The 19,651-nt window shown below is 37.0% G+C and overlaps 1 protein-coding gene across 1 annotated transcript; it reads left to right on the top strand.

Annotated features, from left to right (window-relative positions):
- Positions 1-3,866: 3,866 nt before the first annotated feature.
- Positions 3,867-18,608, top strand: cacnb3b (calcium channel, voltage-dependent, beta 3b). Its single transcript, XM_067370736.1, has 14 exons — positions 3,867-3,908; positions 10,428-10,547; positions 10,624-10,746; positions 10,833-10,954; positions 12,030-12,085; positions 12,267-12,286; positions 13,965-14,045; positions 15,388-15,446; positions 16,038-16,138; positions 16,276-16,427; positions 16,557-16,652; positions 16,777-16,947; positions 17,039-17,086; positions 18,496-18,608. Exons 1-13 carry the CDS (start codon positions 3,867-3,869, stop codon positions 17,066-17,068), a joined length of 1,173 nt encoding a protein of 390 aa, XP_067226837.1. The 3' UTR covers positions 17,069-17,086; positions 18,496-18,608.
- Positions 18,609-19,651: the final 1,043 nt, after the last annotated feature.

Here is a 19,651-nt window from a genome sequence, read left to right as displayed (position 1 = left end):
CAGCTGCTATATATCATTTCAATTATATTATATATATATATATCAAGCTCATTAACCAATAACAAAAATAACCAAATCAAATATATATCTATATATCTATATACAGCATAGTTTAGGCCCTGTGAAGGCTTCTACCTTACCCAAGCCCACCCTTCTGTTTCTCATGGGCCATCAGTCTACTCCCAGGCAGCCTGTATGCACCCAGCAGAAGAAAAGCAAGTAGAGTGGAAGAAAAGCTATATATAGATCAACAGGACAAAAAAAACATGTACCGTCTTTCTCCATTGCTTAGGCTGAGATGGAGTGACATCCTCAATTTCTGTCCCTCCACTCACCCTCATGATTTTCTTCACCACAAGCTCTATCGCTTTTTTCCTCTCACTTTTTTCTCCCTCCAGGCTGTTCTCTTGTTCATCTGATACCTGATTTAATTTTTATATCTATACTCTGTTTTCATCTGTTTATAAACAGGTTTAGAATATTGGATTTGGAAGTACCATATTGGTTATTGATCATTACATGAATGTAATTATTCAGTGTTATAAACAGGGGTCCAAAAGTCTGAGACTACTAGTAAAAATGCTTCTGTTATCATTTTTAACGAATTTATTTATTTCCTAGTATACATTATAGAATTTCTGAGTATTTGACTTAATATTTCCTAGAATTTTTAAATGTCTGGGTATCCTGTATCATACCGTTTCTTTTTCACAATCCAAAACCTCCTAATCTAAATTATCTTAATTGTTTTATCATATTAAAAAAAAATCCTAATTATTTATAGCAATATATTATATATGACTTATATTATTTTCAGATTTTAAATCCCAAATCTTCGATGTAGTCTCAAGCTTTTGGACTGATGTACCACTATTAAATAATTCCAACTATTATAGTTCCTGTTACAGCTAAGGTATGTGAGTGAATGTGGTCTTGTTTGTTTTCAAGCTCGCCCACTTGCAAACATGTGTATTAAGTGTATGAAAGAAAGCACAGCGGTAGCATGGCCTCAAGATATGCAGCTCTAAAAGCCACAGCGGACAAAGTTGAATGAAGAAAGAGCACATGCTTCCAATATAATGGAGTCCAGAGAGAGGTCCAAACAACCTGGGGCAGCCTTGGGCCTCTGTTAGCATGCTGATTTAATACAAACTGAAGAGGGTAAGGGTCCCTATTCATGCCCCACTGCTTCAGTTTTGGTACCGTCCCATTGTGACTGCATGGAAGCTGACTCACCTTGTGTTTGTGGAGCGTTCTGCATCATGCTATTGTCAGGACAGTAATGCTGCTGTGAAGGCATCCATCCCCGACCTCATTGGGCGGAACAGATTTACTCTCAGTGGGATCAGGCCTGGAGAGATAAGCGGACAGAGAGAGAGGTTATCTAGATCAAGACTCCAAGGGAGTTTGTGTGAAAATCTTCCAGTGCTGTGAAAGATACAAAACAATGTAATCGCAACGGACCGGTAAATCCTCTTAGTGCTATAACAAAAGCATCACTGCATGAATGCGGTAACCAATAGAACAGACTGAACCAGTGTTGTGATGCTATGAGACATGAGCGAATGTGATATTGCTTTTATAAAACAAGCAGCAAACATTGAGAAATATACATTTTACAGCAATATTGCCATGTCCGTTGTCTATTTTTGCTTTGCCAACTAAAATAGTTTGAAACAAAGTCAAATCAGAATTGTCTGTTGTGAATCTCAGGATGAGTGAATGATCCATTCATAAAGAAAATCACTTGTTACGCTGCTGAATGAAACAGCATGTTTAAACGAATCAGTTGAGTGAATGATTCAAAGAAAAAGTTGGAATGCATCAAAGAGGAGGTGTGATCAAAAAGTGAAAATAAAAAAAAAAAAATCTAATTAAAAAACTGGAACTGGTGTATAAAAGTATTTGGACTACTTATTTCGGTGGTCTCGATTGAAAAGGTTACAATAATTTAATGACATTAATGATTTTTATCTATCATTAATTTACATAGGATTTAGAAAACATTTCATTCACTGTTCCCCATTATAGGACACCAAATGCATTAGTGCAATTGGTTTCCCAGCTGTTTCTCATCAGGCAGATGTGTTTGTTTGCATTGTTAATTCATGCACAAGTGAGCTTTTTCACTGCCTGGTCCTGATTTAACTTTTCCATTAGCTTCTGCTGGTGTTGGAGTCTTCTGCTCAATGAAACAAGCAGGAAATGAAATAATTAGAGCAGCGAGGAAAACACTACCATATGGTACATTAGTGCAGTAATCAGATTAATTCACAAAAGATTTTGCAATTTATTAAGTCTTTTAACAATTGTGATGCAAAGTGTCAGTGTATTCAAAAGCTATGATCTCTGATTGACACACAGTGACCGTTTGGCATATTCAAACTGCTTATATAATTTAACTGTTGTCAATGTAGTTCAACCTCCCTTCTGATACTGATTACATATAGAATGATCATGCAAAAATGAATTGTTGCATGTGTTTATTTAATTTTCTCGCGGTGTGTTGCATGTAGTTGATTCTTATGGACTTCTGATCCCTGTCCTCATTATAATCAAGATCTATCATGGCTACATGACACATTACAGCAGGAATACGGGAATTTTGACAATATGAATGAAAATGTCAGTTTAGCAGAAATAATTTGTAATTACAGCCCTGAAACATCAAATCAGACAATTTAACCAAAAATATACTTGTGACATCCAGTTATGACAGAGCAGTCTTACAGATTAATTATAGTGTTTTTCTTGAATGCACAGTAGATAGGTTACAAATGGGAAGCATTTATGCATTTTATGAATGCATTTGTATGTAAATAATATGCATATTTATGCATATTTTAATGCATATTTAAATTCCCTATGACATTTTGCTGGAAAATGAGAAGGGCCTTTTAAAAAACTGACTGGGATAAGTAAGTTAATATAAATGAGGCATGTTCTAAAACAGATACAAGCTAAAAATGTTGGTAACTGCATATTTTAAAAACAAAAAACCAAGGCCTATTACTATTAAAAAAATAAATAACTGCATAATTTGAGTATTCCTCACATACAAAATGGTTAAAATCTTCTTATGCAGTCATTATTGTATACTAAATATATATACAGATACAAATCAACAGAACTGCTGTTAACATTTCATAGTCATTTAGCAGATGCTTTTATCCAAAGCAAATGAGGAACATCACATGTATTGTATCATAAAAGAGCCAACAATACCACAAAAACTACCTGTTACCTTTAGTTTACCAAATATGAAGCTTCAATGCTTTGTTATGGCACACAATGAACATTATTTTGAATTTTACTGAGATGTTCAGAATATAATAGGGAGACACATAATACTTGGGAGCGTGTGTAATTATTAAAATGTATTCATTTTTACCAATTCAGGCTTGCTTGTTTTCACATAACACATTTGGGCATCATAATGTGAAGAGCCTCACTTCACGCAACCCACTTCTTAAAGCACTTCTCTGTATTTCCTGCTGCAAGAGAATGAGATCTCAGTGTCTCGTGTGAGAGGTAAACATCTCCTCCCCCGCAACATTGGCTGCAGAACAGCATCTCCAGTGTATGGAGCAGGAGAAAATGGAGCCTGATTGAATGTGAGAGCAGGCGGAAGAAAGGCAGCAGCGGCAGAGGGAGGGCGTTTGCTCTCAGTGAGCAGCACAACTCAGCTGCTGCAGTCAGGGCATCAATTTTGTATAGGCGTTGAGTGCAGTGCCAGTGCGTCCGCTAGTATCAGAGCTGAGGCTTCCCCTCTCTCTGCCAGCCTCTTTACCGCTGACCATGGAGAGCAGCTCGCGTCTCGCTCGACCACAGAGTGATGGGGGGCGATACGAGCTGTCTCTATAGGCATGTCAGCGTCCGATTCTAGCGCAGCGCTGCTCAGCTGCAAGGTAGGGATAGTTTGCCTTCTCTCTCCCTCACTTTCACTTTATCTCTGTCACTCTCTCTCTCTCTCTCTTTCTTGCTCGCTCACTGATTTTCTCTCGCGTGCTCCCTCTCTATTACATTTTCACTCCATGTGATTCTGTAATCAATCAGTGCTGCTTTGGTGGAGTGAATGAATTTTGCATGCATTCTGCCTGGGTCATAGTCTATTAATATCCTCATGTAAGCCTTTTTTATGAATAAATTATTCTCAGTCGAGATGTAGCTTATGCCTCAGACTTTCGCCCAGCATACAGACTCATCAAATGCATTCAGCTGCATTGATTGTTTAATTGAGAACATGTATTCTCTTTAACTCTCTCGTATATTTCTGTGGGTATGCTTTTAAGTTGTGTTGCAAGTAGTTGATATGTCGTTTTGCAAGGCAGAAATGTCCATTCCAGGGGCTTGACCATAATATTTTTATTACCAGCAAACCAGGGTCAGAATTATCCAGTTTTAGGCAAAACATGGCACTGAGAGGTGACAGAAAGCCACAGATATTTATGTATAAGTTTATATTCACTTATATATTTACATATATTTATGTAAATTAAAATTCTTCTGTTTTTGCTTTTATTATTTCATAATTTTATTCCATAATATTCTGTTATTGGTCTTTATAGGTTTTTGGACACTGTATTCACTTGACATAAATACATGGCATGCAGTGTGTTTTATATTCAAAAAGATTTTTTTTTAAAACAAACAAACAAAAAATAGCCTAAACATCAATTCCAGGGGGCAAATATCTGATTTTTTTTTTTTTTTAACATTTAATTGCAGTCAATGTAGTTCAACCTCCCTTCTGATACAGATTACATAGACTGATATAATACAATGCAAAAATGCACTGTTGCATTTGTTTATTTATTCTATGTGTGTTGCATGTATTTGATTCTTATGGACTTGTGTGATCCCTGTTCCCATCACAATCAGGATCTGTCCTGGCTTGCATCCATGTTCAAACACATTGCAGCAAGCATACAGGAGACTGGGAATCGGATTCTGACAATATGAATGAAAATAGGGCATGAAACTGTTTGAAGTACAGAAAAATGAATGACTGTTATCTAACAAGCCTTGTGAACAAGGGGAGGTTCACTGATTTTTCGCCCCCTGTTGGCTGTGTGCTGCTATTGCACAGCTTGCACAACAAGTTGTGCTAAAGGCAGAGCAGGCAACATTCATATTCCCATGTATATGCTCCAGTACAGCACATCAGTTGAAAGAAAATGCCAAAGGCAATGCTTTTAAAAGTCTGTGATTGAAAATGTATTTTAAACATGGAAATAAGCAGAAAGTTTAAAGATTTTGAAAAAATTTACATTATGATGCTAGGGGCCAGATTTACTAACAGCTTGCGCCAGCACAAACCCTCTTTTGGTGTTAAAAAACTACTGTTGGAATTTACTAAAGACATGCAGTGCAAATTTAGCGCTGAAAAGGCATGGACTGAGTTGTTTTTGCGCTTGACCTTATTGCATATGCATCTGTAGGAGTTTCCCTTTCAGACGCAAAATTTATGAGAGGAGAATATTTAAATGAATCACGCAACGTGATTTACTAATGTTTGCGCTAGTCAATTTACTGGTATATGCAACATTATTTAACGCCCAAAATAAGCATGTCTTAACCCATTTTGCAACATGGCTTCAATTAGGAGGAGACACTGCAGAGAACAGAGCATGTGGTAGAAGGGAGAAAATATTTTCCACTCGTATTAATTTCTTTGGAATGCCAGAGGAAGACGTTACCCATATATTACATGTAACAAGTTGCACCTGTGTCGACCCGCACCTGATAAGCATCAGCAGCTCTGCTTATTTACGACCCAACGCTAATTTGCACTGCTCTAGGTAGATTGCATTGGTCATTATGTAAATAATTTGACTTTAATTTGCGTGACTGTCAACAGTAGATCACATGCAAAACTTGTCACCCCCATCAGTGCTTTTGTAAAATTTACGCTAATCTTCCCCGTTTAGTAAATCTGGCCCCAAATATGTAAAATTATTACATTAATCATGTGAAAGTCTTTGTACAAACAGTCAGATTTCCATGCACTGTAGCTCAAGATGCACTTTGGATCATTTTCAAATCATGATCATCAGGTTTTACACAAACTTGTGGAGTTAATGCAGCTTGAGTGTTGCTGTCATTATAAGCAAAAAGACGTTCTGTCATGACAACAGTTCCGTCTGACATGAGTGTTTGGCATGATAATGGATATGACAGTTTGTTGATATGTTTGGCCTTGTCAGAATAGATCTGCTAGATGTGCTATGCTGCTGCAGAGCAAGTATGGGACTTGATACAGCAGGAACCAATCAGCTGTGCCCTATTCAGAATTATGTGTTTGCTAGCAGATTGAGTCAAGGACCTATCAGCCTGTGGCATCTAGAGTTTCATGACAGAACTTTGTATCTAAACCTTCTGAAAACATTAAGAAATTCAAGGCAATTTTTCAACTTTCGGTAACACTTAAAAGCCTTTATATATAAAGCATTATTAAAGTTTTTTAATGCATTCTTTATGCCTTGTAACGTAACTTGTTATAATGCTTCGTATGGTCTCATGAATAATTGTAACCACAGTTATGTTGCATTATAATACGCATCTATTAATTGTATAATTAATTGTTTAATTGTGACAAACAACCGATTTCACATGTAACAAGGAATCTGTAAATATAATGAATTAATGCATTTTAACTTTGGTTAAAATTATTTATGAAAAGATATAATGCATTATTGGGCCCTATCTTGCACCCAGCGCAATTGACTTTGTACACCGACGCATGTGTCATTCCTATTTTGCACCCGCGCAAAGTGCGCTTTTCCCTCCACAGAAGCACGTCGCTAAACTAGTGAACGAACTTGCACTCCCTGGGCGGTTCAGTGCAAAAAAGGAGGCGTGTTCCGGCACAAACAATCCCTGGTGCTATTTTGCTGTTCCATTAAACAATTGCGCCACTGACCAGAAAAAACCTAGTCTAAAGTCAGTGGCGCGTTGCGCGTTGTTCATTATGCTATTTTAAGGGCGCATGCTTGACCATAATGTATAGCGTGCACAACGCGCATACACTTTGCTCATGTAATCTAAGCAGATGCAACAGTTATTTTTGCAAATCATAAATTGTTACACTAAAAAAATATTAACACATGAGATGACGGAAATCATTGTGGTGTGCCACGAAGATGTGAAAAAACCTGTTTAACCGACGCTATTTTGGGTGGGTTTCTCCCATCCCCATACAACACAACTTCTCTGTCTTTCACTGCTCTTACAAGAACATCAGTCTCCTCGGCTGTGAACCGCTCCTGGCGTGCGCCTGGTAAATACGCCATAATAATAGCAATCCATAATGGAACTTGCGCACGTGCTTTTAAAGGGAATGTTGGATGACGCTCTGATTTATCTGGTTTATTTCACGTTACGCCCAAACCACACCTATGAATAATGAAGCTACTTCAGACCAACCCATTTTAGATTTGCGCCGGGCGCAAGAGCCATTTATCCCGCCGGGAAAATAGCAACAGAGCCGAGACCCGCCCACAAAGTTACTTGCGCTTCGCGCTTTGACACTTGCGTTTCAGATCGTTAAAATAGGGACCATAATGTACATTATGAATACCTTTATAACTTATTATACATAAAGGCTTTAAGTAGGCCTTTCATTGGTTGGGTAACACTTTGCCTTTATGTACAGTATATGTATAATATTCACTTTACTTCAAATGACACTTTACTTCACCAAAGTGATATGCTGAAAATATTATTTGCAACAAAAATGTGTTTTAATTAGAAAAACTAAAAATAGATGTATTTTCAAAAGTGCTCTCAGACTTTTGTATACCCCACTGTCTGTTAAAAATGCAAATGAGTGATGCTTTGTAGCTCATGACACAAAACACTTAGAGTAAAGCTTTATTTAATCTATATACTGTAAACATTGTATCATGCAGCCTTTTCTGGGAATGTCTAATGGTTAGAAAGTGTGTTATAAGTGGATGAGGTGTTGTGAAAAAAAATACTCTGAGCGGATGAGGTTGCTATGCATCGTGTCTTTTAAAGGATTACATTATCGATCCAGGTACTGAGCGAAAAATTGCTTAGTCTGTCAGGTCATCTGAAAACAACTCAGAGTTAATGTACGTTAATACACACTGTGTATGGAACACAAAATGTGTCACAGCCTTGTACAAGTACTCTGACGCTTATGAGAACGACCCCTGCATCACTGTTACCTCCTGTCAATAAAAGTGTCCAAAAATAAAGAAAAATGTCTTTGATATTGTGTGTTGTTGTGCTTCAAAGCCCTTCTCTGTCTTTCTTTTCATTTATTTCTAATCTGAACACATGAAAGAGATGAATGTGGTGTAGTAGATCATCCAAGTGCTGGTTCAGGATAGCTCTGTGATAGAGATGCCTCCCATAGCAGGGCTGCCTTTTAATTAACATGTTCATTTAGACGGGAGGTATATTTTAATCGCATATAAGAATCTTATCTTAGCTTAATTATGCTTTATCTCTTTCGACGGTAGGTGTCGCAGACACCTGCACCCTGCGGCTGCCTTTGATATTTAAATCATATCCTCACTGTGTTCTAGATTTTGGAGGGAAAAAGAGAAAGCAAGAGAAAGGCTGGTCTGAAGGAGAGATCAGAGGGATGGAGGATTGCAATACTTGTTTAGGGTCAGTGGGTGTTTTGTTTTCGGTGCATTTGTTCTAGGGTCAGAAATGTATGGGGCTTGAGGCAAAAATGTGGCTGTTGTGATTAAAGTGAAACGTGTAAATGAATAAAAAGTGTTGATTGCGGCATTACATTTATGTCTGCTCATGTTGCATCAGATTTATTTTTTCTTCTTTTTTTGAGCATTAAAAAAAAATCACATTTCTGTTGAGCTTATGAATGCATTTATGTATTCTGTTATTATTCAACATACTCATTATTGCCATATCAAGAGCAATATTGTCAATAATGATACTGTCGTAATAATACATCCCTACCTTGTAACTGAGTTTTTAATTTTATAGTTGATATACTTTTTGGTGGCTATTTATAATATGCAGTTGTTGTGTAAATACATACATGCCAACTTTGAGCTGCGTTAAACAGCCTGTCATATGCAGCTTCTGTTCCAACTTTGTGGAAAGTGGTTTGATAAAAATTGGTTGAAGTTTTTTACATAAATGTCAACATGTTACAAGTTTTAAGGTGTCAAATATTGTTACATTAGTATTGCCATAGCCTTTGCAGCAATTGCTTTGTGTCAGATAAAAATAAAAAGTTCTGTCATGAAACTCTAGATGGCACAGGCTGATGGGTCCTTAATGCAACCTGATTTAAATCATTTACTGCATGGCGCAAGATGATTGGTTCTTGTTGCATCTGCAGCCAGTGAGCTTGCTGCTCAACATTCAAATAGCTGGTGAGCATTTACTATAGCAGCCAATTCCAAATACATTAAAGGGTTAGTTCTCCCAAAAATGAAATAATGTCATTTATTACTCACACTCATGTCGTTCCACACCCGTAAGACCTTCATTAATCTTCGGAACACAAGCTAGCTAGCTAGCCTCCGTTTTGTTTGAAAACACTTCAAAGGTCAACAGGAAGTTACTCCACCCAGGATCGCTTAGAACACCTTTAATGTACTAAAAACATGTTTAAATCAGTTCATGTGAGTACAGTGGTTCAATATTAATATTACAAAGCGACGAGAATATTTTTTGTGCGCCAAACAAAAACAAAATAACAACTTATTTAGTGATGGCCGATTTCAAAACACTGCTTCAGGAAGCTTCGGAGCATTTTGAATCAGCGTGTCGAATCATGATTCAGATCGCGTGTCAAACCGCCAAACTGATGAAATCACATGACTTTGGCGCTCTGAACCGCTGATTCAACACGCTGATTCATTTATGATCCGAAGCTTCCTGACGCAGTGTTTTGAAATTGGCCATCACTATATAAGTCATTATTTTGTTTCGTTTTTTGGCGCACCAAATTTATTCTCATCGCTTTATAATATTAATATTGAACCACTGTAATCACATTAACTGATTTAAATATGTTTTAACTGCATTTATGGATCTTGAGAGAGGAAATGTCATTGCTCCGTATGCAGGCCTCACAGAGCCATCGGATTTCAACAAAAATATCTCAATTTGCATTCCGAAGACTTACGAAGGATTTACGGGTGTGGAACGGCATGAGGGTGAGTAAGTAATGACAGAATTTTCATTTTTGGGTGAACTAACCCTTTAACACTGTCATATATCCATTATCATGCTAAAAATCCTTCAAGAGTTGTCATGACAGAACTGAGAACAGAGCAAAACAACAAATTAAAGAAAAAGAAAACTAATATAAAGTGGAGTGCAATAAAGAATACATTGAATTTACAAGTAAGAAAAATAATTATAATAATAAAATATGAAAAAGCATTTCTCACATTGGACTCTTTTCCTTTTTGCAGAGTTCTGCTGATTCCTACACGAGTAGACCATCGGATTCCGACCTGTCCCTGGAGGAGGACAAGGAGGCGTCTCGGCGTGAGGCCGAGCGCCAGGCCCACCTCCAGCTCGAGAGAGCCAAGGTTCATCTTCATCTGCAAATAACGTTAACTTTTCTTTGTTTTTGTAACTTTTTTAATGTTTTCTTGTTTTTTGTAGACCAAACCTGTGGCATTTGCAGTGAGAACCAATGTCAGCTACTGCGGGGCACTTGATGAAGACTGTCCGGTTCAGGGTGCTGCCATCAACTTTGAAACCAAAGATTTTCTACATATAAAAGAGGTAGGAAGTGATCAATAAACTAAAGTTAACAGTAAGCTAATTTAAGTTTCAGTGTTTTATTGAGCACATTGTCTCTCATCCTACAGAAGTATAATAATGACTGGTGGATCGGGAGGCTGGTGAAGGAGGGGGCAGATATTGCCTTCATCCCCAGCCCTGTTAAACTGGAGGCCATGCGGATCAAGCAGGAACAGAAAGCAGCTCAGAGGTCATCACATCAAATCTAGTCATTACTGAATACTGTATAAAGGCCTGTTTACACCATTGTTGATAATTATAATGATAAAGATACAGCTTTGAATATCATTCTAAATGTAAAAGAATAGCCACACTAATCCACACTATAACTATAACGATAATTGCACAGAGAGAGAGAGACGATATCATTGAAATCACTTTCACAATGATTTTTTTTTTTTTTTCAGCTGGTGAACATTGAGACTGATAGCCAATCAGAATCCATTTTACATTAAAGAGCTCAAGCATTTAATGCCGGAGATGACATAACTGCAGCATGCACTTATAATAAACCAAATGGAGAATGATATAGTGCATTGGTGTGGACGCTATAGTTATCTTTATAGTTATCATTGTTGGTGTGAACCGGCCTTAAATTATCATTTAAGAATAGTTCACCCAAACACATATATTCTGTCATTATTTAGTAATGGTGCTCACCATTAAAATAGCTAAAGAAGCTGACGTGGCACTGAAAAACCATGAAGAGTTAATAAACAGAGAGTTAATACTGAATAGCATTTATTTTAGAAACAATATCACCGGTTATCAAAACAAAGACAGAATTGCAGCAGTGATTATTATTATCAGTACTGGCTCATTTTTGGTGAACTAGGTTATATTGTAGGTGAGAGATAAAAGCTTCTACCTTCAATTGCTGTGATTTGCCATTTAGCTTGCTATTAATAAGAAAACTTAACTCATAAGTGCTGCATGGGATTCTTAGTTCAAAGTATGATATCCTACATTCAGCTATCCACATATCTCATCCCCTGGTTTCCAAGACAAGCCTTAAGTTAGTCCTAGACTAAAATGCATGTTTGTGATTTTTTTTAACTAAAAGCAACTTGCACTGACATATCTTAAAATATGTCACTGCCATTGTTTTGTCTCAAGATGAACACCAGTAATGTTTTTTTTTCTCTAGGGTATGTTTATAAAAGCTATTTAAAAACCCTAATTGAAATAAGGCTGAATCCTGGTTTAGCCTAAGCCCTGTCTGTGAAACCGGCCCTATAATTTCAAAGTTTGTGTGTTATTAACAGGAAAATGGGAGGGAATGCATCGTCTGGGGGCTGGAGGTCTACTCCTCCTTCTGCAGGTGAGAGGTATTTAAATACTCTCACACATCACTGTCTTACTGTAATGCTACAATCTCTCATTTCCATATCCTTCTTTTTTCTGGTAGCGTGATTCAATTAATATTTCAGTATGAAATTGTTTTGCATAAAAACAGCATATTTCAGATTTTCTTTTAAAACCTCTCTCTTGTTTTCAACAAGCCAAACAGAAGCAGAAGCAGGTAGGTGGTTAAAGTTGCTTCCTTGATTTCATAGTGCAACACAGTCCCTCAAATTATCTTCGGATTATCTTCGTTCTGAACACCACTTTTTACCCCGGGTAAAGGGACGTTTCTCACTTGTAATTTAGAAGTGGGGTTAGCATCACTTTTTACCTGGGGTTATGAAACCCTACTCCGTAACATGGTTTGCACCGGTTTTGCGGTGTTAACCCCGCATTGCAGTGCCAAACTTGTACAGTGTTAAAGTGTTATGTTACAGCTAGACACTTAGCAACAGACCACCAATCGCGTACTCAAATTGGCCTGCTTTGGACAGTCACGGAAACACATCGAATTGTATATAAACAGTAAATTCAGCGTTTGAGGGGAAAAATGTCAAATGCTGATACAAAACGTGACAATGAGTGAAGAAGAGACCGCTTCCTTCTTACCTTTATAGTCCGAAATGTCCATTCAGTATAAACTTGATAGAACAGTCGACAATACGAGGATGTGCAATGCAATGTAAACAGGTCGCGTGCTGCGTTTATCCAATCAATAATACTGACACCGCAAATATGCAAGAACGGTAAAGGGTTATAGTTGACCCAAAAAATTCTGTCATTTATTAATTACCCTCATGCCGTTCCACACCGACCTTCGTTAATCTTCGGAACACAAATTAAGATATTTTAGTTGAAATCCGATGGCTCCATGAGGCCTCCAAAGGGACTTTTCCTCTCTCAAGATCCATAAAGGTACTAAAAACATCTAAATCAGTTCATGTGAGCACAGTGGTTCAATATGAATATTATAAAGTGACGAGAATATTTTTGGTGCGCCAAAAAATAAATAAATAAATAAATAAATAAATAAATAACGACTTATTTAATGATGGCCGATTTCAAAACACTGCTTCATGAAGCATCGGAGCACAAATGAATCAGATCGCGTGTCAAACTGCCAATGGCTGAAATCACGTGACTTTGGCGCGAACAGCAGATTCGACACAGTGATTCATCTGTGCTCCGATGCTTCAGCAGTGTTTTCAAATCGGCCATCACTATAGAAGTCGTTTTTTTTTTTTTTTGGCACACCAAAAATATTCTCGTCGCTTTATAATATTAATAATATTAATATTGAACCACTGTACTCACATGAACCGATTTGAATATGTTTTTAGTACCTTTATGGATCTTGACAGAGGAAGTGTCATTGCTCCCTATGGAGGCCTCACAGAGCCATCGGATTTCAACTAAAATATCTGTTCCGAAGATTAACGAAGGTCTCACGATTGTGGAACGGCATGAGGGTGAGTAATAAATGACAGAATTTTCATTTTTGGGTGAACTAACCCTTTAACCAGGTTTAGGAATGTACAGTGTGAAACCTCAGTTTATGAATAGGCCTACCTAGGATGAACGTTAACCCTGCATAAATTATAAGCAGTGAAATGTGAAGCAAGATAACCCAGGATTCCGTTTACCTGGGTTTAGAATAACCCAGGGTTAACTATTTAAAGTGTGAAAAGCCCCAAAAGTGGTGTTACATATTCACAGTTTGTGTCAAGCCTCTCAGATGATTCTCTGTGAGAGATGTTAATGCTGTGTTATTAAAAACTGCATCCCTTGCGGCTACTCATTAGATGTAGAGAAATGTTAGTTAAGATTCAGAGCGTGTGTGTGTTTGTGTGTTGCAGACAGAGCACGTTCCACCCTATGATGTAGTTCCATCCATGAGGCCTGTTGTTCTGGTTGGCCCCTCACTGAAAGGCTATGAGGTAAATTCTGCAGGATCCACAATTAAATACCACCAAGCAAGTAAAAGTTGAGTTTGATGAGTAAATAAAACTTTGCTAGCAACTTTATGCAATGTAAGAATAATAATATGACAAACAAATCAAATCAAAGATAAGAAATCATCATTCACTCAGACTTGTGTGTCTTTAACTTGTACCTCAATGTGATTACATTATATATTAAATCACCAAAATTAGAATATGAAGAACAAAACAATGTTATTTTTGTAATATTTATATAATATTATAGTATTTATTAATATTTTGAAGAAACTTTTTATTTTTGTTTTCATTTTAATTTTAGCTAGTAACAGGAATAGTTTTAAAGTTAGTGCTCATCATAATTATTTGATTTTTTTTTTAAATCTATATTTGAAATATTTCTACATATCTTTAATGCATTTTTATTTTAGTTCATTTCATTTTACACCATAAACTTATATGTAAAGTTTTTTAAGTTTGTTATTCGTCTAATTTTATTTTATTTCAGCTTTATTTCAGTTGCATAAAATGGTTTTAAAAGATTTAATTTTAGTTAACAATAACAACACTGGAACTAAATCACATTTTGCAACAAGTTCATGCAGAGATTTGCTTATCTAAAATATGAAATGATATGCCAGTGACACTTTTTGTCACAAATGAAAGAAAAACAGGTAAATAATACCATTGTCGTGGGGGGTAAAGATATATGCAGTTTGCATGAAAAAAATGGTCAATATTTTTATTTATATTTAATAAACAATATTTAAATAACTATATTTAACATAATTAAATTTAATATAATAATGAAAAATACAGTTTTGTGGCTTATGAAAGGTAATTATGGTATGTAAATTCTTATAATTCACTCATGGAAAAAAGTTTGTTTTGGATCCTGCTATACGTGTATGACTGCTCAGGCAGTATAAAATGTCTTTTTCTGTTATGGTATGTGAGAGGATTCACGAATGTGAAATATTTAAGTCCAGCTGTGGCACTCTGGACACATTTGTCAGTCAGCTCTTTAACAGAAGACACCAGGGACCTGCTTCTCCTGCTGACTCTCTACTCTCTATTTCTGGAGTCATTCATTTTTCACCCCGTGTCTAAATAAAACCACCTCATCCAAACTATATTAGCCTTTTATATGACTCTTCTTCCAAATCCCCTGTTTAGGTCTCCTTATTTTCCCTCTAGATTCCTTAGACAACAAAATCACTGGTTATATGTTAACACTATTAATAGCTCAGGACCTAAATGACCTCAGATTGACAGATTAATTATACTGTACATGAAACGTTTCTGGGGTTTGTATGTTTTCTCACGATCTTCTCTGATACAGGTGACTGATATGATGCAGAAAGCCTTGTTTGACTTCCTGAAACACAGGTTTGATGGGAGGTGAGTGAGTGAGTGAGTGAGCTACGCTTAAAGGAACAGTTCACCCAAAAATGTGAATTTGGAAAAATGGAAATCACTTACTCACCCTCATGTCGTTTCAAACCCATATGACTTTCTTTCTTCTGGAGAAGAAAAAAAGTGATTTTTGAATAATATTGTGGCCATTTTGAAGGTACACTATGCAACTTTTGGCCCTCTAGTGGTAAAAAACAAAACTTCATGCATTTTGAGATAAAACATCCATTGTCTCTTAAGAAATATAATTAATAGTGTTTATAGCTATCCAGAGCAATTTTTCTCTGTTTATGGATATGACAAGATGCACAGGTGCAATTTTCTGTAAAAACCATCCTGCTAGGTCTAAAATATAAACACTTGTAATAGGCTTACAATAGTGAATTTTGGAAGAGGGATTGATGATGTATTGAAAAAGTTACATAGTGTACTTGTGTAATGAAAGTGGATGAGGACTGGGGCTAAGCTTCAAAATATCAAAAAGCACCATAAAGTATCATAAATCAACTTGTGTGCTATATTACAAGTCTTCTGAATGTATTTCTTTTCTTGCTTGGGAATGTTTTTTCATGGCAGGATTTCTATCACACGGGTGACTGCAGATCTGTCTCTGGCCAAAAGGTCTGTACTGAATAAGAAAGCTATCATGGAGAGGTCGAACACTCGCTCCAGTCTGGGTGAGTGACAACATACAGGGGTAAAGCTAAATAGTAAATTAATATAAGAGTGATAAAGTATTTTTAGTATGAAGGATCATTTGTTGTTTCATTATTAATGTGGTTCCTGTTCTTATGCCTGTGTCTCTCTCTCTCAGCGGAGGTACAGAGTGAGATTGAGAGAATATTTGAGCTGGCTAAAAGCCTGCAGTTGGTGGTCTTGGATGCAGATACTATCAACCATCCCGCACAGCTTCTCAAGACCTCCCTCGCTCCCATCATTGTCTATGTGAAAGTGTCCTCTCCAAAGGTGCAACATTATTTATCCAATCAATAAATAATTTGTACTTGTTTTAAGTAATTTCGATACGTTCAGAGTTCCCTGAAGCATTGCTCCCACTTTTGTCCCTCATTTTCTCTGTCACTCATTCTACCTCAGGTCCTTCAAAGACTCATTAAGTCCAGAGGGAAATCTCAAAGCAAACATCTCAACGTGCAAATGATGGCTGGAGATAAACTAGCACAGTGCCCACCAGTGAGTCCCAGTACTGCAAATACATTCAGCTCCTGTTAACGGACATTAAACCGAAGCAACAAATAAACAGATGCAATATCCTGCCCTGTAACTGTTTATCTTCACTGCTTTGCTCTTGTATTAGGAAATGTTTGATGTTATACTGGATGAGAATCAGTTGGAGGATGCCTGCGAACACCTGGCCGAATATTTAGATATATACTGGCGTGCCACTCACCTGCCAGGCTCCGCCCCCCCAAACCCTCTAGTGGAGCAAAATGTAGTTACACCACCCTCAGCTAACTCTAGCCAACAGGTGAGTGTTTAAATGTTAACTGCATGGACTTCACTTGCTTTAATACAGCTTAATTAATCTAATTAATTAATCTCTCATCCTCTTCCTCCAGTTCTCAGAGACGCAGGAGCTAATTGAATGAGTACTACCACAAATAAGGGTGAGTGTTGGATCGATTTTCATCAGTTGAGATCATGTGTCAGTTAAAAGATTAGTTAACTTTCAAATGAAAATTAGCCCAAGATTTACTCACCCTCAAGCCATTCTAGGTGCATATGACTTTCTTCTTTCTGATGAACATAATCGGAGATATATTAATAAATATCCTGACGCATCCAAGCTTTATAATGGTTCACGAACAGGGTTCACGAGTATGAGCTGAAGAAAGTGTCTCCATCCACATCCATCCATCATAAACGAATTCCACACGGCTCTGGGGGGTTAATAAAGGCCTTCTGAAGTGAATCAAAGCATTTGTGTAAAAAAAAATATATATATATATCCATATTTAACAAGTTATGAAGTAAAATATCTACCCTCTGCCAGACTGCATTCCATATTCAACGTACGAAGAAAGTGTAAAACTCTTGCAGTTCAATGCTTACGCTACGTCCTACACCAAGCCCCACGGTTCGGGGCGCATGTGATTCACGGATCATTTGCAAGTTTCACCGCAATAGAGTGAACAGGTTATAATTTGAACGTGTTTTGTCTTGTTATTTCACACATTGAACTGATATAAATCCATTCTGTTATCGGTACGCACAGACAAGACTCGCGCGCACAAAGAGCGAGCGAGAGGGAGAGGCGCATTCCAGATAGCTCTTAAACCCTAAATTAATTTCTCTTTCACGTCCTCAATGCACTTGGATGGTCACATACGTAATTAGAAAGGTTTTACACATAAAGAAAAGCACTATTTTTTTAAAAATAAAATAATGTCTTATATCATTATATAATAAAAGCCGTTTCATTTTATATAGATTTTTCCATTTTTATCTTTATTTTTTACTCGCTTCACTATATCTTGGTAACCCACCCTATTTTTGAACATTTTCGCTAGAAGAATAAATTCATTTAATTTCATTTAAATGGGCATTTCTATAATGGCATCTGTAACCAGTTTTATTTTCTTTATTTTAGTTTTAAAGCTAGTAATTTTATGTGCTTTTTTCATTTTTATTAGTTTTTAAAAAATATTTAAAAATATTTCTGTATAGTTTGTATTAGGTCTTTATTTTATTTCAATTAGTTGCCAAGGCAACATTTCTAATTGTTGTGTGGTTTTTGTTTTTTTAAGTTGATTTATAATATAATTTAATTTAATTTCAACATTTTACTTAACACAAACTATTTTTAATAGATTTTGTCTTAGTTTTACTAAATAACAACACTAACTGAAACCCTTCTATGGAATAATGCTGCATCCACACCAGTAGGTGTCAGTATAACAGTGGTCATATAGCACAACAGAATTGAGTGCACTATTAAATAACAAGTGACAGTAAGCTTATAAGAGTGCTTATAACCATAATGATCACTTTCTCCACTGCTCTCTGATTGTTATAGAGTGACACAGAACATTCCAGAAAGACCCCCAGAATATTCCTCAAAGGCCAGCCACTCACTGCCCCAGAATGAGATGGGGCTCAGAGCAGCTGCCCCCTGATGAGAAAGAGGAGGAACGGGAAGGATGGAGAAGGAGAATGAGATGAGGGCCGAGGAGAAGTGGACCAATCCCAGCCTCACTGACAGTGACAACACACACCCTTCCCTGCACTAACACATGTGTCGTCCTTTACATCTCAGGACCACTCTGATGCAGGCCTTCAGCCAAAACACACACACACACACACACACACTGGTATACACACATTCAACTGGTCTGAACGTCCCTGTTGAGACCCACACTGAGATCAACAGGGGTTTCCCCCAACCCCTTGGTGGTGCCATCTGTCCGCCATGTTCTGCCAGCCTGACTCTCATCTCTGGGGTGAGGCTGGCACTGGCATCAGAGCATCCATACCATGCCCTCACAAAGAAGGGCACACCATGCCACAACTGCCAGTCAGCTCACTCAGTCTCCACCTCCTGCATCACTTTTGGTTTGTTTTCAAGGTTTATCAAGACTGTAGCTTTTGCACAATTCAGATATGATTAGCTCATAAATAATAACCCAATAAGCTTTATGTAGCACAACTCTCAAATTACAGTTGGGACTGTTTGTAACTGAAAACGTTTTTATTTTCCTTTTTGTTTTATTTTCCTGTCCTGTTCTCCTTTTCTTGTGTCCTTTCACACACTGGGAATCTTTAGGTTTATGTCAACCAGGGTAAATTAACTAATTCATCAGTATTTCCAACTACATTGCACTAATATCACCCTTTCAGATCAATGAAAAGCAGACCACATGAATGTTTGTACATCTTTTGCCTAGATCTCAGTATTGCACTAAACAGCCTAATATAGTATTATTTACTTAGTGGTTCTCAACTGGTGGGTCGCAGGTCTGTTCTAATGGGACAGCAGGTGATCAAAACAATTCTAAATAATATAAATAGTACAGAGCCCCACACATGATGTGGAAAAAATATATATATTGTGGCCATGAATTTAGAATTTGTTCTCTTGTTTTAGTAAATTGTGGCCATGATTTACTATTTTGCTAGTTTTAGTTAAATTGTGGCCACGAATAAAGAATTCATTCCCACGACTTAATTCATTC

Source organism: Chanodichthys erythropterus, chromosome 20, assembly GCF_024489055.1.
Source record: "Chanodichthys erythropterus isolate Z2021 chromosome 20, ASM2448905v1, whole genome shotgun sequence".
NCBI lineage: Eukaryota > Metazoa > Chordata > Actinopteri > Cypriniformes > Xenocyprididae > Chanodichthys > Chanodichthys erythropterus.
Note: the sequence above shows the minus strand (reverse complement) of the source record. Positions and strands in the feature narration are given on the sequence as shown.